The sequence below is a fragment of the Thunnus maccoyii genome, chromosome 15, assembly GCF_910596095.1.
Source record: "Thunnus maccoyii chromosome 15, fThuMac1.1, whole genome shotgun sequence".
In the NCBI taxonomy this organism is placed as follows: domain Eukaryota; kingdom Metazoa; phylum Chordata; class Actinopteri; order Scombriformes; family Scombridae; genus Thunnus; species Thunnus maccoyii.
Window position 1 is genome coordinate 4,133,132 of NC_056547.1, and position 17,283 is coordinate 4,150,414.

Genomic DNA, 17,283 nt, shown 5'->3' on the forward strand with positions numbered 1-17,283 from the left:
CATGGAAAAATTGATCAAAGACTTTATTAGAATCATTAGTAATTTATCGCCTGCTTATGTAACATGTCAGGATGATTTCAATGTGGCCACGAGTTTATTTTTCTGTTTTAAATACTAAACAGATAAAACAAGGACATCATCATAACTATAGAAATGATAATTATTTTAATTATAGATTAACCTGACGATTATTTTCATGATGACTCAAATAATTGTTCGTTTTTAAATATTACATGAGAAAATTGTTGGTTTTGTCCAACCAACAGTCCAAAACCTAAAAAAAGAAGAATGTACTGATACATAAAAGAAAGTAAAAAGAGCAGATGACTACAGAAAGTTTGTCATTTGTGCTCGAATAGAAAACTGAAACTATTAGCCTCTAATTAGCTTAAATTAAACTGTTTTAATTGTAATTATTTGCTGCGTTGTTCCATGTCATGAAGAATCACGAAGTTCCATTAGTCATTACTTTTGAACTATTTATGTTAGATGCTTGAAATTTTCAGGGATTGTTCCACATTATTAGATTATTATTAGATATCTTCAACTTGTAAAATCGTTGTCCCACAGTTGCACATTTTCCACGTTATGGCTTGCTGAAAATGTTAATTAAACATTTTTTTTCCACATCAGATCTTTTACATTTTGATATATTATAATCATGTTATAGTACTGTCTTAGCAACTAGGTGCTTGTATTTAATCAAATTATTCTTTGTGATAGTAATGATGCATGTTATGCTATAATCTCCTTGAACTTATTGTTTGGTGGTTGTTCTCTGAGTGTGTTGCCTCATACATGTGGCTAAATATTCTGATCAATGCCAGTAAATAGATTGGTAAGAGTCCAAAGCATTAAGTCAAATCTGCTGGAGCTCATCTACCTCGTCTGTAAACATGTCTGTCTGTCTTTCTCTCTGTGTGACTGTCAGAGAAACATTCCCTCATGTACATGTACACTGCCTTCTCCAAACCTGTTGGACTTCCGGGCATTCATGAGTTCACAGCTATGGGTCTGATGGACGGCAGGATGATCGACTACTATGACAGTGATCTCAGGAGAAAAGTTCCCAAGCAGCCCTGGATGAAAGACCGACTTCCAGCAGATTACTGGGAGAAAGGCACACAGTCCCGCTTGAGCAAGCAGCAGTGGTTCAAAGACAACATTGACATCCTGAAGAAACGAATGAATCAAACTGATGATGGTAAGATCCATGAAATGTGTCAGACTGGGATCACTTTTAGATGAATCAATAATTAACACTATGAAATTAACAACTGTAATACCTTTAGTAAAGATAAATGTTCCAGCAAAAATGAAGCTGTTTTTTCCTTAAGTCAGGAACAAGTGATAACTTCTAATTTGCTTAAATTAAACTGTTTTAATTGTAATTATTTGCTGCATTTTTCCATGCCCTCATTCTTTGTAATTTATTTCACTGTCACTCCCCTTTAGATGTCCATATTCTTCAGTGGATGCACGGCTGTGAGGGTGAGACGAGGCCTGATGGCAGTGTGATGTTTAGTCGCGGTGTTGACATGTACGTCTATGATGGACGAGACTTCCTGTCCTTCAATGACACCAAAGCAGTCTGGGTTGCCCCCAGTAAGACAGCAGTCCCGACCAAGATAAAGTGGGATGATGAACAGGGACTAACAGAATACACCAAAGGCTACCTGGAGAACGACTGTATAGAGTGGTTGAACAAGTTCCTGCCATACGGACAAAAGCAGCTGCAAGCAGCCTGTATGTATGACAGAAAATCATTTCTGCATTTTTCCATTATTACTAGAGATTATAGACATGGCTTTAGTAAAAGAAGGATTACTATGCAGGTTGTTACAACGTCAAACATGAAATCAGCGGGTCTTGATGTTATTGGTATTCACACAAAATCTGGCTTTTTTTGTCCTCCTGAATTTTAGTCATGGAAAATTGTCAGGTCCAGATGTGGCAACATTTCCCATCAACAAACAGCACTTCACTAGGATTATGGTTCAATAGTATTTTATTGACTCTGAATCCTTTTGAATCCACTGAGGTTCAGCTTTCAACATTTGTAAGTTAAGTTAAGTTTCAATGCCATTTTACAGCCTGTTGCAACAACCTGAAAGTGAGATGAGCAGCAGAAGATATTAAATACTGATTAAATATGTATCTGACACATTTAAACAACTGCTGTAGCCTACTTGTACACTTTATTTTTCACAAGCTACTTGTTTTAAATACTGGAAGTCCTGATTCTGAACTATTAAGTTGATTAACTTAAATAATTAATATGATATAAATTAAAGTTTGAGCGGGAGATTTTGACAACTGAAGCTGATTTAACTGTCAATATGTCAAGTTACTCAAGGCGTTAATATTCATTGGCTACAGCTGATAGAAGACGGACAGCGTCAGCTACAGTATATACTGTAAATGAGAAAACTGTTCTCCGTCTGCTCTGTACACCAGTCTTTGCTAATAAAAGAATAAATTAGCCCTGGAGCTCAGCAAATCCGGTACTTTGCCATCATGGAACCAAATACAAAGAGAACCAGCTATTGGAACCCAACCCTCGTAAACACCATATTCAATAACAAACATGATCTTCAAATCTCAGAAAATTGTTTTGAAAAAGAGCAGAAATAATGAAATGAAGTGTGTGTCGTAGCAGCAGTGTTTTTATGTTGCTAAGTTTAGTATCACCAGTATGTTTTTGTGTTATACTTTTGTTATAATCAAAGATATCATTGTCACTATTTGTTGTAGTAGTTGTAGCAACAGATTCTATTAGTTCAGTTTATTATGAGGATGGTACAAACAGTATCACATGTGTAGTTTAGCATAATGCTATGTAGCCTCCTTGCAAACATGAACTCACCTAACGTTTTCTCTTTCCAGCTCCGCCAGATGTGTACATGTTTGCTACGAATGCCAAAATTGAGACAATCGTCATGTTGACCTGCCTGGCCACAGGTTTCTACCCAAAAGACATCAAACTGGAGATCAAAAGAGACGGCCGCGTTCTGACTAAAGAGGACGGATTGTTGACCTCAGGTGTTCGACCAAATGAAGACGATACCTACCAGAGAAGAGACAGTGTGGAGATTTTAAGGAGTGACGTTGCTTCATACAGATGTGAAGTGCGTCACAGTGCAACCGGTGTATCTGTTGAGAAGATTTGGGGTAAGAAACTTTCTTATTTCAATTTACAATTTGTCACAGTTCAACAAAGTTGATTGGGGCAAAAATGAATATGATCAGATGATCAGACAGGTTATAACCAAGACAAACATAAGAAAATGAGATCCACGTTGTATTAAATCAGATATAGTCTTTACTTAATCAGTTATGCTTCATATTGGGCCTTTTTGTATTAGCTCAGGGTGCGATGCAGTAAGAGTCTGCATCAAAAGCTGCCTACTGTCAAGTTACTTCACTGGAGGAGAGTATTATATTCAAAATGTGTTTAAATGTTTGTCTTTATTGAAGATGAAGTGGATTCATTCATTTTTAGCATCACAGTTAGTAGCTACAAGAGAAAAAACACAACATTAACTGGCAAGAGCCAACTTTTTGAATTTTGAAATTTGGACTTTTTGGTAAGAATCCTTTTTGACTCTTGACATAGTCTCCACATTTCATGTTAATTTGTGTCATTAAATTGTATCTTATCACTTTTATCACATTATCACTGATTATCATATCTACATTTTAGTACCATGCATCAACACTGAGTCACATGAAACTAAATATTAATGATGTTAAAAGTCAACTGAATGTGAAACTAATGTAAATGTTTTCTATGTTTTAGATGGGAAACTTCCTGACCCTCCTGGAGGAAACAGCGTAGTTATTATTGCTGTAGTGGTTGTGGGCGTCCTTGTCATGGCTGCAGTGCTGCTGGTGTTCTTGTATAAAAAAGGGATAATTGGTAGGTGTAATATATAATCATTGTGTTTTCTCAACAAGGTACCAGTGGAGTGTGATATGTTTTTCCCATATTTTATTCAATGTCCTTTTAAAAGAAAATACGTAAAACATTTAATTCCTCAAAAAAACTAGATCTACTAAGAAAAGAAACTGATTCCTGCAAGTTTTCAAGGAAGCAAACAATTGAAAAGCTCTATTTACTTAACAGTTGTTTTTTATGTCTTTAAATTGATTTAAAGAGTAACTACACAGTCAAACTCTGCTAGCTCCCTCCATCCCAGTATATTTAAAAGATGTGCACAGGATGACTGTAGGGGGCGTGGCCTCGTGGCTACGTAGTGCGTGATGCGGGAGGTACGGGGACGTTGAGGAGAGTGGATTAAGACTGACCACCGCTCAGTGTAGCATGAACAGATGTAGAGCTGGTAGTCAGAGATAACCGGCCATGAGCAGCTGCTGTCAGACTCTCTGTGTCCGCCGGAGCTTTGACCGTCACTAGAAGCACATTCATGGCCCTTTGTAAAAGTTTCTACTACGAGAAGCTCTCAGGTGTGTGTGTGTCTGTGAGGGAGTGTCAGTACGTAGCTGTAGCCCTGCGGTTGATCATGTTAATGTTACCGTCATCAGTCTGAATGTCTTTATAATACAGCACATAATACATACATCATACAGCTTTTAATACAGCACAGTTAGTTATCAGCGGGCCCATGTGTTGTGTTTACTGCCACAGAAAAGGAATAAATTATTTGTATAACCAGGGTTCTCTGAGCAGCACAACGTCTCTTATCAGACCTGCTAACGTCTCCAGCAGCTCTGTGTGAGAGGAACAAACTGAGGCTACAGTTAGCAGAGTTCTGATATTTATACTTGATGCTGCAGCTGAAATGAACCTCAGAGTCACGATAAGAGAATTTGGCTGAACTGAAATTTAAATCCAAACAGACAGAAATTAGCTAATTTTGTGCAGAAAAAGTAGTTTTTACACACAATATATGTGTTTTGTTGGAAAAATAGAATCAGAGCAGTAATGAATTCAAAATGCTTCGTCATTGCTGTTGTAAATAAAACGTGGTGCCATAGTTACTGAATTCAGTCAAAAGTGACCCAGAACTTAAAATTGATTCACGCTGCGATTGTAAAAACAAAACCCAAGTGGTCATGGTATTAGAGGGATACTGATGGTTCTTAGTGTTTGTGCCGTCCATTTCAATCATGGAACATACAAGCTGTCGGGTTTTATCTCTTACATAGACTGTATTTACACCAATTTTAGACAGATATTACAGTCTCTTCTGCTATAAGTCAGGAAGGTGAAAGGGTGTTAAATCATTGTTGGTTATCTGGTGCAGAGGTCTATTATTTAATGATCATGGACATCATGACATGTTAGGAAAAGGAAAGCCACTGAAACACAACATTTGCATTTGGTGTTTTTAAATAGATTTATTATGTCACAAGTTGTTACCATGTTGGAGAGATATAATGAACTATACATTCATATAGTTCTTCTCTATCATGCAACTTGCTCTCATCACCTCAAAACTGAGAGAATAAAATTAGATAAAGTTTTATTTTCACCTCTGAATTTCATACAGTTGAAGTCCTACTGCTCTGGGATTGTCCTCAAATTAAATCAGTGTTCAAACTGTGTATTTTAACGCTGTGTAATTTAAAGGACAATAGATTTATTTAATGGAGGGATTAAACAGTTTCAGACCATGATTGTTTTTTACACACAGTATAACATCTTTTTACCCCAAAATAAAAAATATTTTCTCTCTGAACTTCAGGGGCTTTGTCCATAAAAATGTTTGGGGTCAAAAAACAAAATTACAAATTGATTCTTTAAAAGCTGATCAGTCAAATAACAAGTTCAGCCAGTTACTTAGCTTATAGGATCAGACTGGTGTTAAATATATTACTTATTGTCAATAAGTAAAACCAACAAAGTGATGAGTCTGTCTCTACATACTTATCAACGTCCCTCCCTGTCTGTGGCTCTCAACTTCAAGCTCGTTACTTCTTACTGAAGACGTAGATCAGAAATATTTAGTTTCATGTTTTTAAAAAAGTCTCAGTCATTTTGTCACTGTAGTTTTTAACAAACAAACAGAGGAAATAGTGTATTTGTTGGGGACTATTTTCAGCGGTGGATGAATCCACATTTGAACTCTTGTGAATATTTCTGGCAGCAGGACTGTGTGTGCAGGATTGAGTCAAAATAAAGGACAGTGTGTTCATGTTGATGAAGGAACATGTCACCCAGTACAGCGGTGTGACTCATTGACCACGGAGCCACAGAGGTCAACAGAGCTCTACGGCACAGAGGAATAAGATATATCACACAATACTTGTTAGTATAATTAATAAATAGAAAGCAGTCCAGGAAGCACTGATAGGATATAAGCAGGTTCCCAAACACGTTAACACAAACCTTGATGTATTTTCTTTTCTTCACAGGGTCCAAATCACCTCCCAGCAGCCGTAGTTCTAGCCCTGGTGCCTCATGTAAGTATCTTTGGTTGACTGATTGAAAGCTGCATCATGCAGGTTCATGCTTTTCAGTTTGATCAGTTTGTTGTTTTTGCTGTTTTCATACCAACTTAATCCTTTTAGTTAGTCCTGGCCAGGCTGTAACTTCTGTACAATGAACTTGACAATAGTTAGTTTAGCTGATTTTGTTTTTTGTGTGTTAACTTTGTGTTTATTCACAGATACAGCAGTTCCTATTCCTGTCTCTGGTAAGTGCTTTACTTTTCTGCTATTGATTCTTTTAAAATTTGAAATGTTAAATGTTTTGGTGCTAAGAATATTTATAATGTTACAACAATGACTCAGATGGAGGCAGCATGATGAAAGAATCCCAAATGTCTGAATAAACCAAATTTAACTTGATTAATAAATTAAAGTGTAAAAAAAGCTGAGACAGAGGAGGAGGAAGGGCCTCTTGTAGGTTGGCTAGGAGCCACTGAGTGGACAGGTGCAGTTGTTCAGACATAAATCACCAACCTGAGGCAGACCTTCTGGACACGAGCCTCTGCCATACATTACCAGTTCACCTTCAGAAATCTAACTGGTATCAGTCATTTCTGTAAACACAGCAAGAATATAGACTTATAGACCAAAAGACAAACCAAACCAACCAAAGACCAAACAATCCTGATTATTTAAAAAAAAAAAAAAATCAAAGAGGATGTAGAGACAGAAAAAGCTCCACGTTTTATCAGACACATGGACTCATATTAAGAGAAGATGGTCAGTAAGTCAAATCATTAGTTAAGGCAGCCCTGTCTGTAAACTCTGAATCATGAACTTCACACTTTCACTTAAAAAAAGAATATGTATATTTTGAATTTTAATAAGTGCAGCTGTTTATTAGTAGTGTTAATGTTGTCTTTATTTACAGTCACCACTCTGCCAGCCACAACCATCAATGTCCAAGGTAACTACTTTCTTTCTTTCCCATCAGAAAAACACTGACTGAGGCTTTAAAGGACAAGTTCACAATTTTTAAACTCTATCATAATCAACGGTCAGGTGTCCATATGAACAGTGAAAGAGGTTTTCCTCGCTGTAATCATTCCTCCTGTTCATACTGGATATTAAAAGATCCTTCAAATGTGCTTTCAATGTAAGTGATGGAGGCCAAAATCCACAGTGTGTCCACACAGTCAGAAGCGAGGGAGAAGGAGTAGATGATATTTCTAGGATTTTAAACTGGTAATTATACTTTTATTGTGGAAAAACTATATGAGAGACGTTATTATTAGACGTAGATTATTTTTATGTCTTTATACATGTCTGGAGGGGATCTTTAAGAAAGTAAACTTTGATTTAGCTGCGTTAACGTTACTCTGAAGATCAGATTAAAACTGAAATGAAGCAGCAGAGGTTTCATGACTTTGCGTCATTTCATCATCATTTCTGTATCAGACCTGCTGTATGTCAGCATGAAGCAAACATACACATAAATCTAAAGAAAAGAAACTGAAAATATACCACTGGGGAAGTTTCAGCCAGTAGAGATGAATATATGATGCAAGAAGAGGGAGAGGAGGACGATGAAGACACAAACTGGAAGATTAATTGTTGGATTAATTTTTGTGTCTGTTGGTTTAGTTTAGTTTTATTTTCTAATTCTTCCTTTTACATCACTGTTACTTACAGAACATCAGTGTTCATTTTTGAGTCTATAGTTTTTCATGAAGAAAAACAGTGAAAACTTGAATAAAACATGTAGTTTTTGGTTCCTGCTGTAGGTTCTTAAGATGCTTTGAGCCTCCTGCGAGTGTTCAGGAGTCACTCGTTCATCTTTGTTTGTTTGTAAGAGCGTCGTCAGTTATGATGCTTTTGGGAAACAAACCTCTGAAACTGTAGAAGGTTCATAAGATGGATTTTACAGTTTCATCATAGCTTTAAGATGCTTTTGGAGAAAAAAACCTGGTTGTTTGGTCTGCAGCAGGGTTTGACAGCTTTCACACCACCATAAATGATCGGAGCCAACGCACCATTATGTTGATTTTCTATGATTTCTTCCTCTCACACACGTGATGTTGACAAACCTGAGAATATTATAAGATCATGTAAAAAATTAACATTATACATTAAAGCAGAGTTTAGTCTTTAATTGTGTGTGTGTGTGTGTGTGTGTGTGTGTGTGTGTGTGGTGTCAATGACATCAATGAAGGTGTGAACAAACGTCTCCTGGAGGACGAGAAGGAAATAAGAGTTTAAAAGTTTTCCTGTAGGAAGACATGATGTCAGCTGCTGAGCTACGTGACTGTCTGATGTCAGTGTTACATAATGAAATACTGTTTTGATAATGACATCATTTTATTATTGATTGTCTCAACATATTATTAATCTGAAAAAGGTTGACAATCGTTATGTCTAAATTAATCTAAATATGACCAAAGTCTGGCCCAACATGAGATCTTAAATACTTTTACTGTTTATTAAAAATCAAACATTATGTTTTAGTTGACTTTAAAATAATTACTAATTAGAAATCACATGATAAAAAATGTTTGTTTTGTGTTTTGTCCATATTGCCCAACTCTGCACCCACCAATGTCCATGTAATCTGAATAATAGATTAAAAAACAATAGATGACTGAGTTTAATCTTTGGAAGTTTTAAACCAAACTGGAAGTGAAGTTAGGAGGTACTGGTGTTAATGGTGTTACAGGAAACCATCAAAACATTTGTTATTGTCTGAAACTGTTGTGATGTTACATCACTTTAATCTATTATATATCATCATTTATAACTTAAAGAAAGCTCTTCCTCTGCAGACATTGACTCAGGTCCTGAAACAGTATTTTAAAGCATTTTATCTTTAGTTTCCGTTGTATCCTCAGTGAATAAATAAATCAAAAGCAGTCCAGAAAACACAGATTGGATATAAGCAGTTATTACAAACCTCAATGCATTTTCTTTTCTTCACAGGGTCTGATTGGTCTCTCAACAGCGGTGACTCTGGTCGCTCTAGTGACCGTGGTGCCACTAGTAAGTATCTTCTGTTGATTGATTGAAAGCTGCAACACGCAGGTTCATGCTTTGGCAGTTTCAAGTGGCAGCAAGAGATAAATTGAAGGTTTAAAGGAATTACACCCAAATTACAAAAACTTAACATACTATCTTCATGGCTAGATATTACTAGAGGTAACTGAGAAAATATGTTTTGTAATTTGGATAAACGAAAAGTTAATAACTAAAATGCATTTCAGCCTCACTAGATGCGTAGAAAAGCAGTATTGAAACTTGAGAAGGTTCATAATAAGTATTTTACAGTTTCGTCATAACTTTAAGATGCTTTGGGGAAAAAACCTGGTTGTTTGGTCTGAAAGGAAATAAAGGTAAAAGTTTTCCTGTAGGAAGACATGATGTCAGTGTTACATAATGAAATACTGTTTTGATAATGACATCATTTTATTATTGATTATCTCACCATATTATTAATATGAAAAAGGTTGACAATCGTTATGTCTAAATGAATAATCTAAATATGACCAAAGTCTGGCCCAGCATGAGATCTTCAATACTTTTACTATTTATTAAAAATCAAACCATTATGTTTTAGTTGACTTTAAAATAATTATTAATTATAAATCACATGGTAAAAAATGTTTGTTTTCAGTGTTTTGTCCATATTGCCCAACTCTGCACCCACCAATGTTCATGTAATCGGAATAATAGATTAAAAAACAATAGATGACTGAGTTTAATCTTTGGAAGTTTTAAACCAAACAGGAAGTGAAGTTAGGAGGTGCTGGTGTTAATGGTGTTACAGGAAACCATCAAAACATTTGTTATTGTCTGAAACTGTTGTGATGTTACATCACTTTAATCTATTATATATCATCATTTATAACATAAAGAAAGCTCTTCCTCTGCAGACATTGACTCAGGTCCTGAAACAGTATTTTAAAGCATTTTATCTTTAGTTTCCGATGTATCCTCAGTGAATTGTTGGGCCGTGGCTACAAGTTTGGCTATCAGCAATAATTAATGATTATCAAAGATAATTGTTAATTATTAAAATCAATAAAATTATTAATAAGAATTAATAATAACGGAGCACCACCCTGGACTCAGGGAAAAAGATAGCCAATTCAGTCTCAAAGTGTACTAATCTATGAATTTGGGACTTTGATTAATAATTAATTTAATAACTATAAACAAAATCACCATATCAATAGCTAGTAAAGGTTGAAGGATTTGGAGTTCTTTACAGAGCAGAGGTTGGCAAAACTCATTCTTGTGCAACATTAAAACAGACAACAGGTATATCCAAAAGCATTTATTTAACAAAAGGGTAAAAGCAACACACAATACTAATCTAGCTAAGTGTATCTATATACAAGTGTGAATGTGTGAGTGTGTGAGTGTGTGTGTGTGTGTGTGTGTGTGTGTGTGTGTGTGTGTGTGTGTGTGTGTGTGTGTGTGTGTAGGGAAGACAATAGCAAGATGGCTGCAGTCACCTGGTGACTGAGCACATGGCATGCCGACACTTTGGCTGATAAAGGGAACTACAGGGATAAAAGGCCAGACCATGTGGTGTCTTGAACCACATGTGCTGCCTGAACCAAAGTTTGCCAAACTAGGTTTTAACCTCTTAACTGTGTGGTTCTCTATTCAAGGCCAATTGGTGTATGCTAAAGGTGCCAGGTTAAAACGAGGTTAGTTGCATGCAAGGCCTAGTTACTGGATGTAACATGTGTTAAGCATGCTAACATTAACCTAGCAGTGTGGCTATGCAGTAACCTGACTGTAGGCAACAAGGACATCACAACAACAGTTCAATGTATAACCTTAACCAAATCAATACACGTACAGTACATTGTTTGAGTTAAACATTCTTGCTTAGCCGTACTATGCTTCACTGTGTTGCTAGGCTATGCCCAGTTGTTACCAGTCCATGAAGTAAGAGATGCTTTGTGGTGTCCTGCTTTGTAGCCGGTGAATCCGTGGGTGAGTCAGGCTGAGAAGGCTTTGGCTCTGAAGCTGAAAGATGCAGGCGTTGCTGGGCAGACAGCACTCCAGTCGTGCAGAGGGCCCAGGTCACTCCTTGGTGTAGAGTTAGCGGCAAGCTAACTCCATTTCGCAGCTCCTGTACTTGTTAAACTGGCCAGCAGACTTGTGTGTTAGCTGCTGGCACAAGGAAACTTAGTTTCTGAGTCTTAGGCAGGCTCTCGCGTCTTCTGCCGTAAAGAAGACTGTGTGGTTCTGCTGTGAGCAGGCCACACAAGAGAGCAGAGAGCTGCTCCAGCAGCTGCTGGAGGTGTGAAAGAGAGCAAGGAGCTGCTCCTGCTGCAGCTCGTGGAGAAAAGAGAGAGATAAGAGGGGAATCTCTAGTTTTGATAACCTGGATCCATGGGTGGAGCTTCACACTTTGGGTGCGAACCCCCCAGGGCTCAGGTTTCTTGGAGTCTTGAAACATGTGGTAAACTGTGGTCCACATGTAGTCCCAACAGAATAAATAAATCAAAAGCAGTCCAGAAAACACAGATTGGATATAAGCAGTTATTACATACCTCAATGCATTTTCTTTTCTTCACAGGGTCTGATTGGTCTCTCAACAGCGGTGACTCTGACTCTGGTCTCTCTATTGCCTGCGGTAAGCATGTTCTGTTGATTGATTGAAAGCTGCAACAATCAGGTTCATGCTTTGACAGTTTCAAGTGGCAGCAAGAGATAAATTAAAGGTTTAAAGGAATTACATCCAAATTACCAAAATTTAACATACTATCTTCATGGCTAGATATTACTAGAGGTAACTGAGAAAATATGATATCAAAATAAATTTGGATAAACGAAAAGTTAATAACTAAAATGCATTTCAGCCTCACTAGATGCGTAGAAAAGTAGCATTAGTTCATGTATAGAAAGTAATATGTCTGTTAATTCTTGCAGACAACGGCTCAGCTGACACCTTCAATGAGGGTCTCCTTCCACCGTCTGAAGTCTGAGAGGAACCAACTCAACAGGGAAAAAAAGCATTACTACTGGGCAGGGGATATAAAGTAAAAAGGGAAGCTTGAAAAACCAGAAGAGACACTGAATTGACAGATAACACAAAAACAATGATGAAAAAATTCTTCCATGTCCATGAAATTAAACGAATGTAATGTTTAACCTTTAAAATGAATCTCTTAGAAATCTAAAAATATTTTTTAAGTTAAGTTTTAAGTTTAAGTTTATTTATTTTCAAAATTATGATGTTTAACATAATTAAATTAGTGGAAGCCAATGGCTGCCTTTTAAAAGTGGGAAATAATGGTAAAAAGTACTTTAACAAATGGTAAGAACTTAATATACAGTGTATGTGATTTGTATTGAACAGGCTACAACTGAATATTTACAGCTATGATCAATTAAGTATATGCTGAAATTAAATAAAAGTGATGTTAGCCTGAATTAAAAAGAAATAATCAATGTATTTCAACCCCATCGAGTGATAAGCAGGGATCATTTAAAATTAAAGCTGCAAGCAGCGTTGAACGGGCCCTCGCGCCTCCATGCACGTCGGGCTACGATGCAATCGAAGGGCTTCTGTCACGGGCATGTAGATGTCTTCAGACCTGGGCTGTTCTCAGACAATGCAAAAAGGAGATAAACATCACTTCCTTTGCCCACTATTTTGCCTGCTGCTGGGGCTGCTTTGCTGAAATTTTGTAGGGGGCGCTATTCAGCCAGTTTGCATCACTAATGGAATATTGTCATGTAGATGTGTTCAGGCCGGGACTTTTATCAAACATGTAAAGTTTGGTGCAGACATGTCTGTCTTGCTCATACCTGTGTTATCAAAATTATGCAAGTTTTGGGCCCATTCACTTGAATTTCAGTCGGTAAAGAAAACTCTTAATGAGTTTGTGTGTAAAAGAAAATCACTTCCTAAGTGTTTATTTTTAGAAAAGTAAAGACTTTTAACCCACATGACCTGGTCATAGGTTGATTGACATGTGTACTGTCAGGTGTGTAGAGACAATAAGTAACTGCAGCTGGACACAGAAAAATACTCATATATTTGAATGGAGAGTGTGAGCGAACCGCTAGGTGCTCGGGCCCTAATAAAGGAAAAACTGCAGTACAGAGCTACAAATTTTAGTTTTGATTTTATTTTTTTGCAGCACTTTATCACTAAACTGTCATTCTCACTCAATGAGCTCCATTCAACCCCCATACCCATCTCTCCCTCCTAATCTCTCTCTCTCCCTCTCAGTTGGAGAGGAGAATGTCACTCTTCTTGTGAAATATCCTCATAAATCCCATAACTTTGGCCAAATCCTACATTAAAAAGCACACTTTTTTGTAGGAAATTTTGTCGCCAATCCATTGATACAGGTTTCAAAGTGGTCAGACTCATAGTTTAGACATCAGAGCCATTTGTTTGACACAAAGTCCATGCCTAGAGATTGCCTCCCCATTGGTTTACATTGTAAGGTGTGATGTGGCACTCCAACTTTCAGGGCTTACAATATCTAAACCATTTGAGTTATTACAAAGTTTTTAACAACTTTTGTTCAGCACAGTGTCATAAGTCATGTATTCAAGTTTGAAGCCGATACCATTAACTCCCTAGGAGGAAATAGTGTTTCTTGGGGGTCCAAAATTGGCGCAAAGTCGTACTTTGATGGGCATATTGCGGACTTCCTGTTGGATTTAGGTCAGGGGTGTCAGCATATGATTTGTAGGTCATGATCAGATGAATAAAAGTTGAAATATTTTCAATATACTAAAGGCAAGGGGGATTTTCTTATTTTTATTTTTGATTATCAGTCTGGAATATGTCAATAGTTAGCAACAACAGTGATATTCATTCATTATTATTTTTTGTGCAGTATAAGATTAAAGAATCTGACACTTCGAGTCGTGGGTTTTCCTCACTAATATTTTGTTAAAGTTTAAACCTATATGAAAAGAACTTTAAAAGCAACACTAATATCTGTTGTGTGAGGACCCCTCTTCTGTTTAACAAAACAAAACAAAGATAAGTGATCAATGTCAGTTTGAGTGTTCTCATTCAATGCCAGGGGATTACATAACATGTTAAAGAGGAAATCTATCTTTCTATATTGTGCAGGGAAAAATGCTGATTTTTATTTTCTTCAATAAACACATTCTACTTTGGAAGATGTGAAATTTTGGAGGAGTCAGTGGGGAAAAGAGATTGGTTTTCTCATGGTAGCAGTCGGTCAGCAGGGGTCGCTGTACTTCTAGGTAATTTCAAAGGTCACATTCTGAATTATGAGGTTGATGATGAAGGAAGATGGATTATTTTGCTTGTGGACATTTCACAAACTAAGTTTGTCCCTATAAATACTTATGCTACAATAACCAGTGAATTCTATAAGGCTTTCAGTGAAGAACTACCTCCATTCCTTCTCTCACAAGGAGTTATCACACTAATTCCCAAAACCAATAAAAGACAAGCTACATATTGATAATTGGAGACCCATTACTTTATTAATTGATGACTATAAAATATTTGCTAAAATAATTGAAAAAAAAATGATGAAAAGCAAACTTGCTTTATGCGCGGTAGGAATATTCACAACAAGATTAGATTAATTCTGGATGTGATTGATTATAATAATCTTTTATTGGATGAGAGCTTTGTACTATTCATTGACTTCTATGAGGCTTTTGATACTGTTGAACACAATTTTATGTTTAAAGTGATTGAATTTCTTGGCTTCAGTAAAAGTTTTTTGAATGCAGTCAAAACACTTTACAATGGATGCAATAGCTCAGTAAAACTGGCTCATTGAACTACACGATGATTTCAACTTCAAAGAGGTTTAAAACAAGGCTGTCCAGTCTCCCCTTTTCTATTTTTGTTGGTTACTCAAGTAATGGCGTCTCATATCAAAATGAACAATTTTCAAGGGATTTCAGCTTTAAGGAGAGAAATTAAAATTCGTCAGCTGGCAGATGATACCTCATTATTTTTAAGGAACAAAGATGAAATTCCCAAAGCATTACAATTCATCGAACATCTGTTGTATCTGGTTTGAAGATGAATGCCAAGAAATCTGTCCTTTTCCCACTTATAGTTTGCAATTTGTCTCATATAAATGACATAGAGGTAAAAAGTTACTGTCTCATATTTGGCGATTTTGACCCAATTATTAACCAAACCAAAAGCAGGTTTAATATATGGTTATCTAGAGATTCATCATTACAAAGAAGAATTCTTTTATCAAAGGCTGAAGGCCTTTCGAGGTCTGTATATGAGTCACTCTCTTTAGATATGCCAACTGAAGAGATTTAAAACATTTATACATATTTTGAGTTGTTCTATTATTTTCCATGTGTATTACAACTGTATTTCTAACCCTAACCAGGCTTATGAACAATGAACATTAATTGCCTGTCTGCCTACACACGCACCCAACCTCACCCCCCTGCAGGTGGGTGTTCTCAGCCAAAGGAAAGCCAAGTTGAGTTCCAGGAACTGCTGCCGGGTGCTACACTGCATGACCCAGGCCTACTATCGGTTTACCAGGTGTGTGCACTGTGCAGTAGCACTCTGTTGCACTCTGTTTCAAATAGTTCCTACACAAGCATGGAAAGTAATTTATAAAACACTTAATTAACAGTTATAGAATTTCATCTGGAAAAATAAAACTCACCACTTAAAAATAGATATTTTGTATAACAGCAAAGATAATGGGGCGCTGGAAGTCATAGATTATGAAACACTTAACAATAGCTTTAAAATTAATTGGCCACCAACATTACCAAATAAGTATTTGGGAACATTTCTCTATTCCCAAATACTAACATAATAAACTACCTATTAAACTAGCTAATTTACACAAACAGGCAGTATTAGCATGGAGCTTAGCATATAAGCATATATATTACATATGGAATAACAAAGATATTCAGTCTAAACACAAAAAGAATATGTATTGGTGTTTGATGCTGTCCCAAAAGGTGCTTTATGGGTTCTGAAAAATACTCATGATTATACAACTCAGTCATCAGATTGGAGAAGGAATATCTTCACTGGTGATATAGATATCCTTAAGAAAAAATGTAGTCATAAACAAATCCGGAATATCCTCTGGATTTCTATTTATGGTGACTTGAATTGGAAAAAAGCAAGGAGAATATCAGACAAATATTGTATTAACAATTAAATGAAAGAGGTGTCATTTAAAATGTATATAGAATATATTATGTTAAGCACGTTCTGGAAAGGTTTAAACTGAATATTAATTATTCTTCTGATTTCTACAGTCTCAACAAAGAAAGAGTTTTTCCACTTATTTTTCCATTGTTTGTATTACAAAAATTTGGAATGATATGTAAAATTTTCTGTCTTGAAAAAGAAGTCAGGCGGTCATGCTCTCGGGTAGTGATATCTTCATTTATTTTAAAAATAACTCAAATTAAAACTCAATGGACAAAAATGTTAGCTTTTTAATCCAACTGTTCATTTTTGGCAAATTCCACACACATAAAATAAAATGGACCAATAGAAAACCAAACTTGTCCTTATTTCTAATCGATATTAACCTCTATTACAACTCTATAGTCAAGATAACAAATAGAAAAGCAGCAAAGACCCCAAAAATATTTGAAACATACAAAATTATCGACTGTATCACTTAATTATTAATCTGTGCCCCTTAATTAATTAATTAATTTATTTTCCTATGTATTATTTTGCTTATTGAATGTGTGCTTTTTGCACAAACCCTTTACCGAATTGTTTTTTTTTTTTATTGTATTATTTTTTATTTTTTAAATTTCATAACTGAACTCCTTGGCACTCTGTTTCCTCTTTTTGTTGTTTAAACTTATTTATGTTGTTTTTGTTTGAGTTTGATTATTATCAATAAAGTTGAAAAA

The 17,283-nt window shown here is 36.1% G+C and overlaps 2 protein-coding genes across 4 annotated transcripts in view; both read left to right on the top strand.

Moving 5' to 3' along the window:
* The window catches only part of LOC121913712 (major histocompatibility complex class I-related gene protein-like), a 100,956-nt gene extending 88,455 nt beyond the window's left edge, over positions 1–12,501 (top strand). For 2 of the 3 annotated variants that reach the window (XM_042436483.1, XM_042436482.1), the window contains exons 3-11: positions 1,456–1,746; positions 2,887–3,171; positions 3,800–3,919; positions 6,379–6,426; positions 6,633–6,659; positions 7,325–7,360; positions 9,367–9,426; positions 11,981–12,037; positions 12,334–12,501. In XM_042436483.1, coding sequence (XP_042292417.1) covers positions 1,456–1,746; positions 2,887–3,171; positions 3,800–3,919; positions 6,379–6,426; positions 6,633–6,659; positions 7,325–7,360; positions 9,367–9,426; positions 11,981–12,037; positions 12,334–12,389 — 980 coding nt within the window. In that variant the 3' untranslated portion in view covers positions 12,390–12,501. Of the gene's footprint in view, positions 1–931; positions 1,205–1,455; positions 1,747–2,886; positions 3,172–3,799; positions 3,920–6,378; positions 6,427–6,632; positions 6,660–7,324; positions 7,361–9,366; positions 9,427–11,980; positions 12,038–12,333 lie in introns of all 3 variants that reach the window. The other variant, XM_042436481.1, reaches the window with a different exon arrangement.
* Positions 1–17,283, top strand: part of LOC121913711 (major histocompatibility complex class I-related gene protein-like) — a 37,419-nt gene that overhangs the window by 375 nt on the left and 19,761 nt on the right. The gene's annotated exons all lie outside the window — the stretch shown is intronic.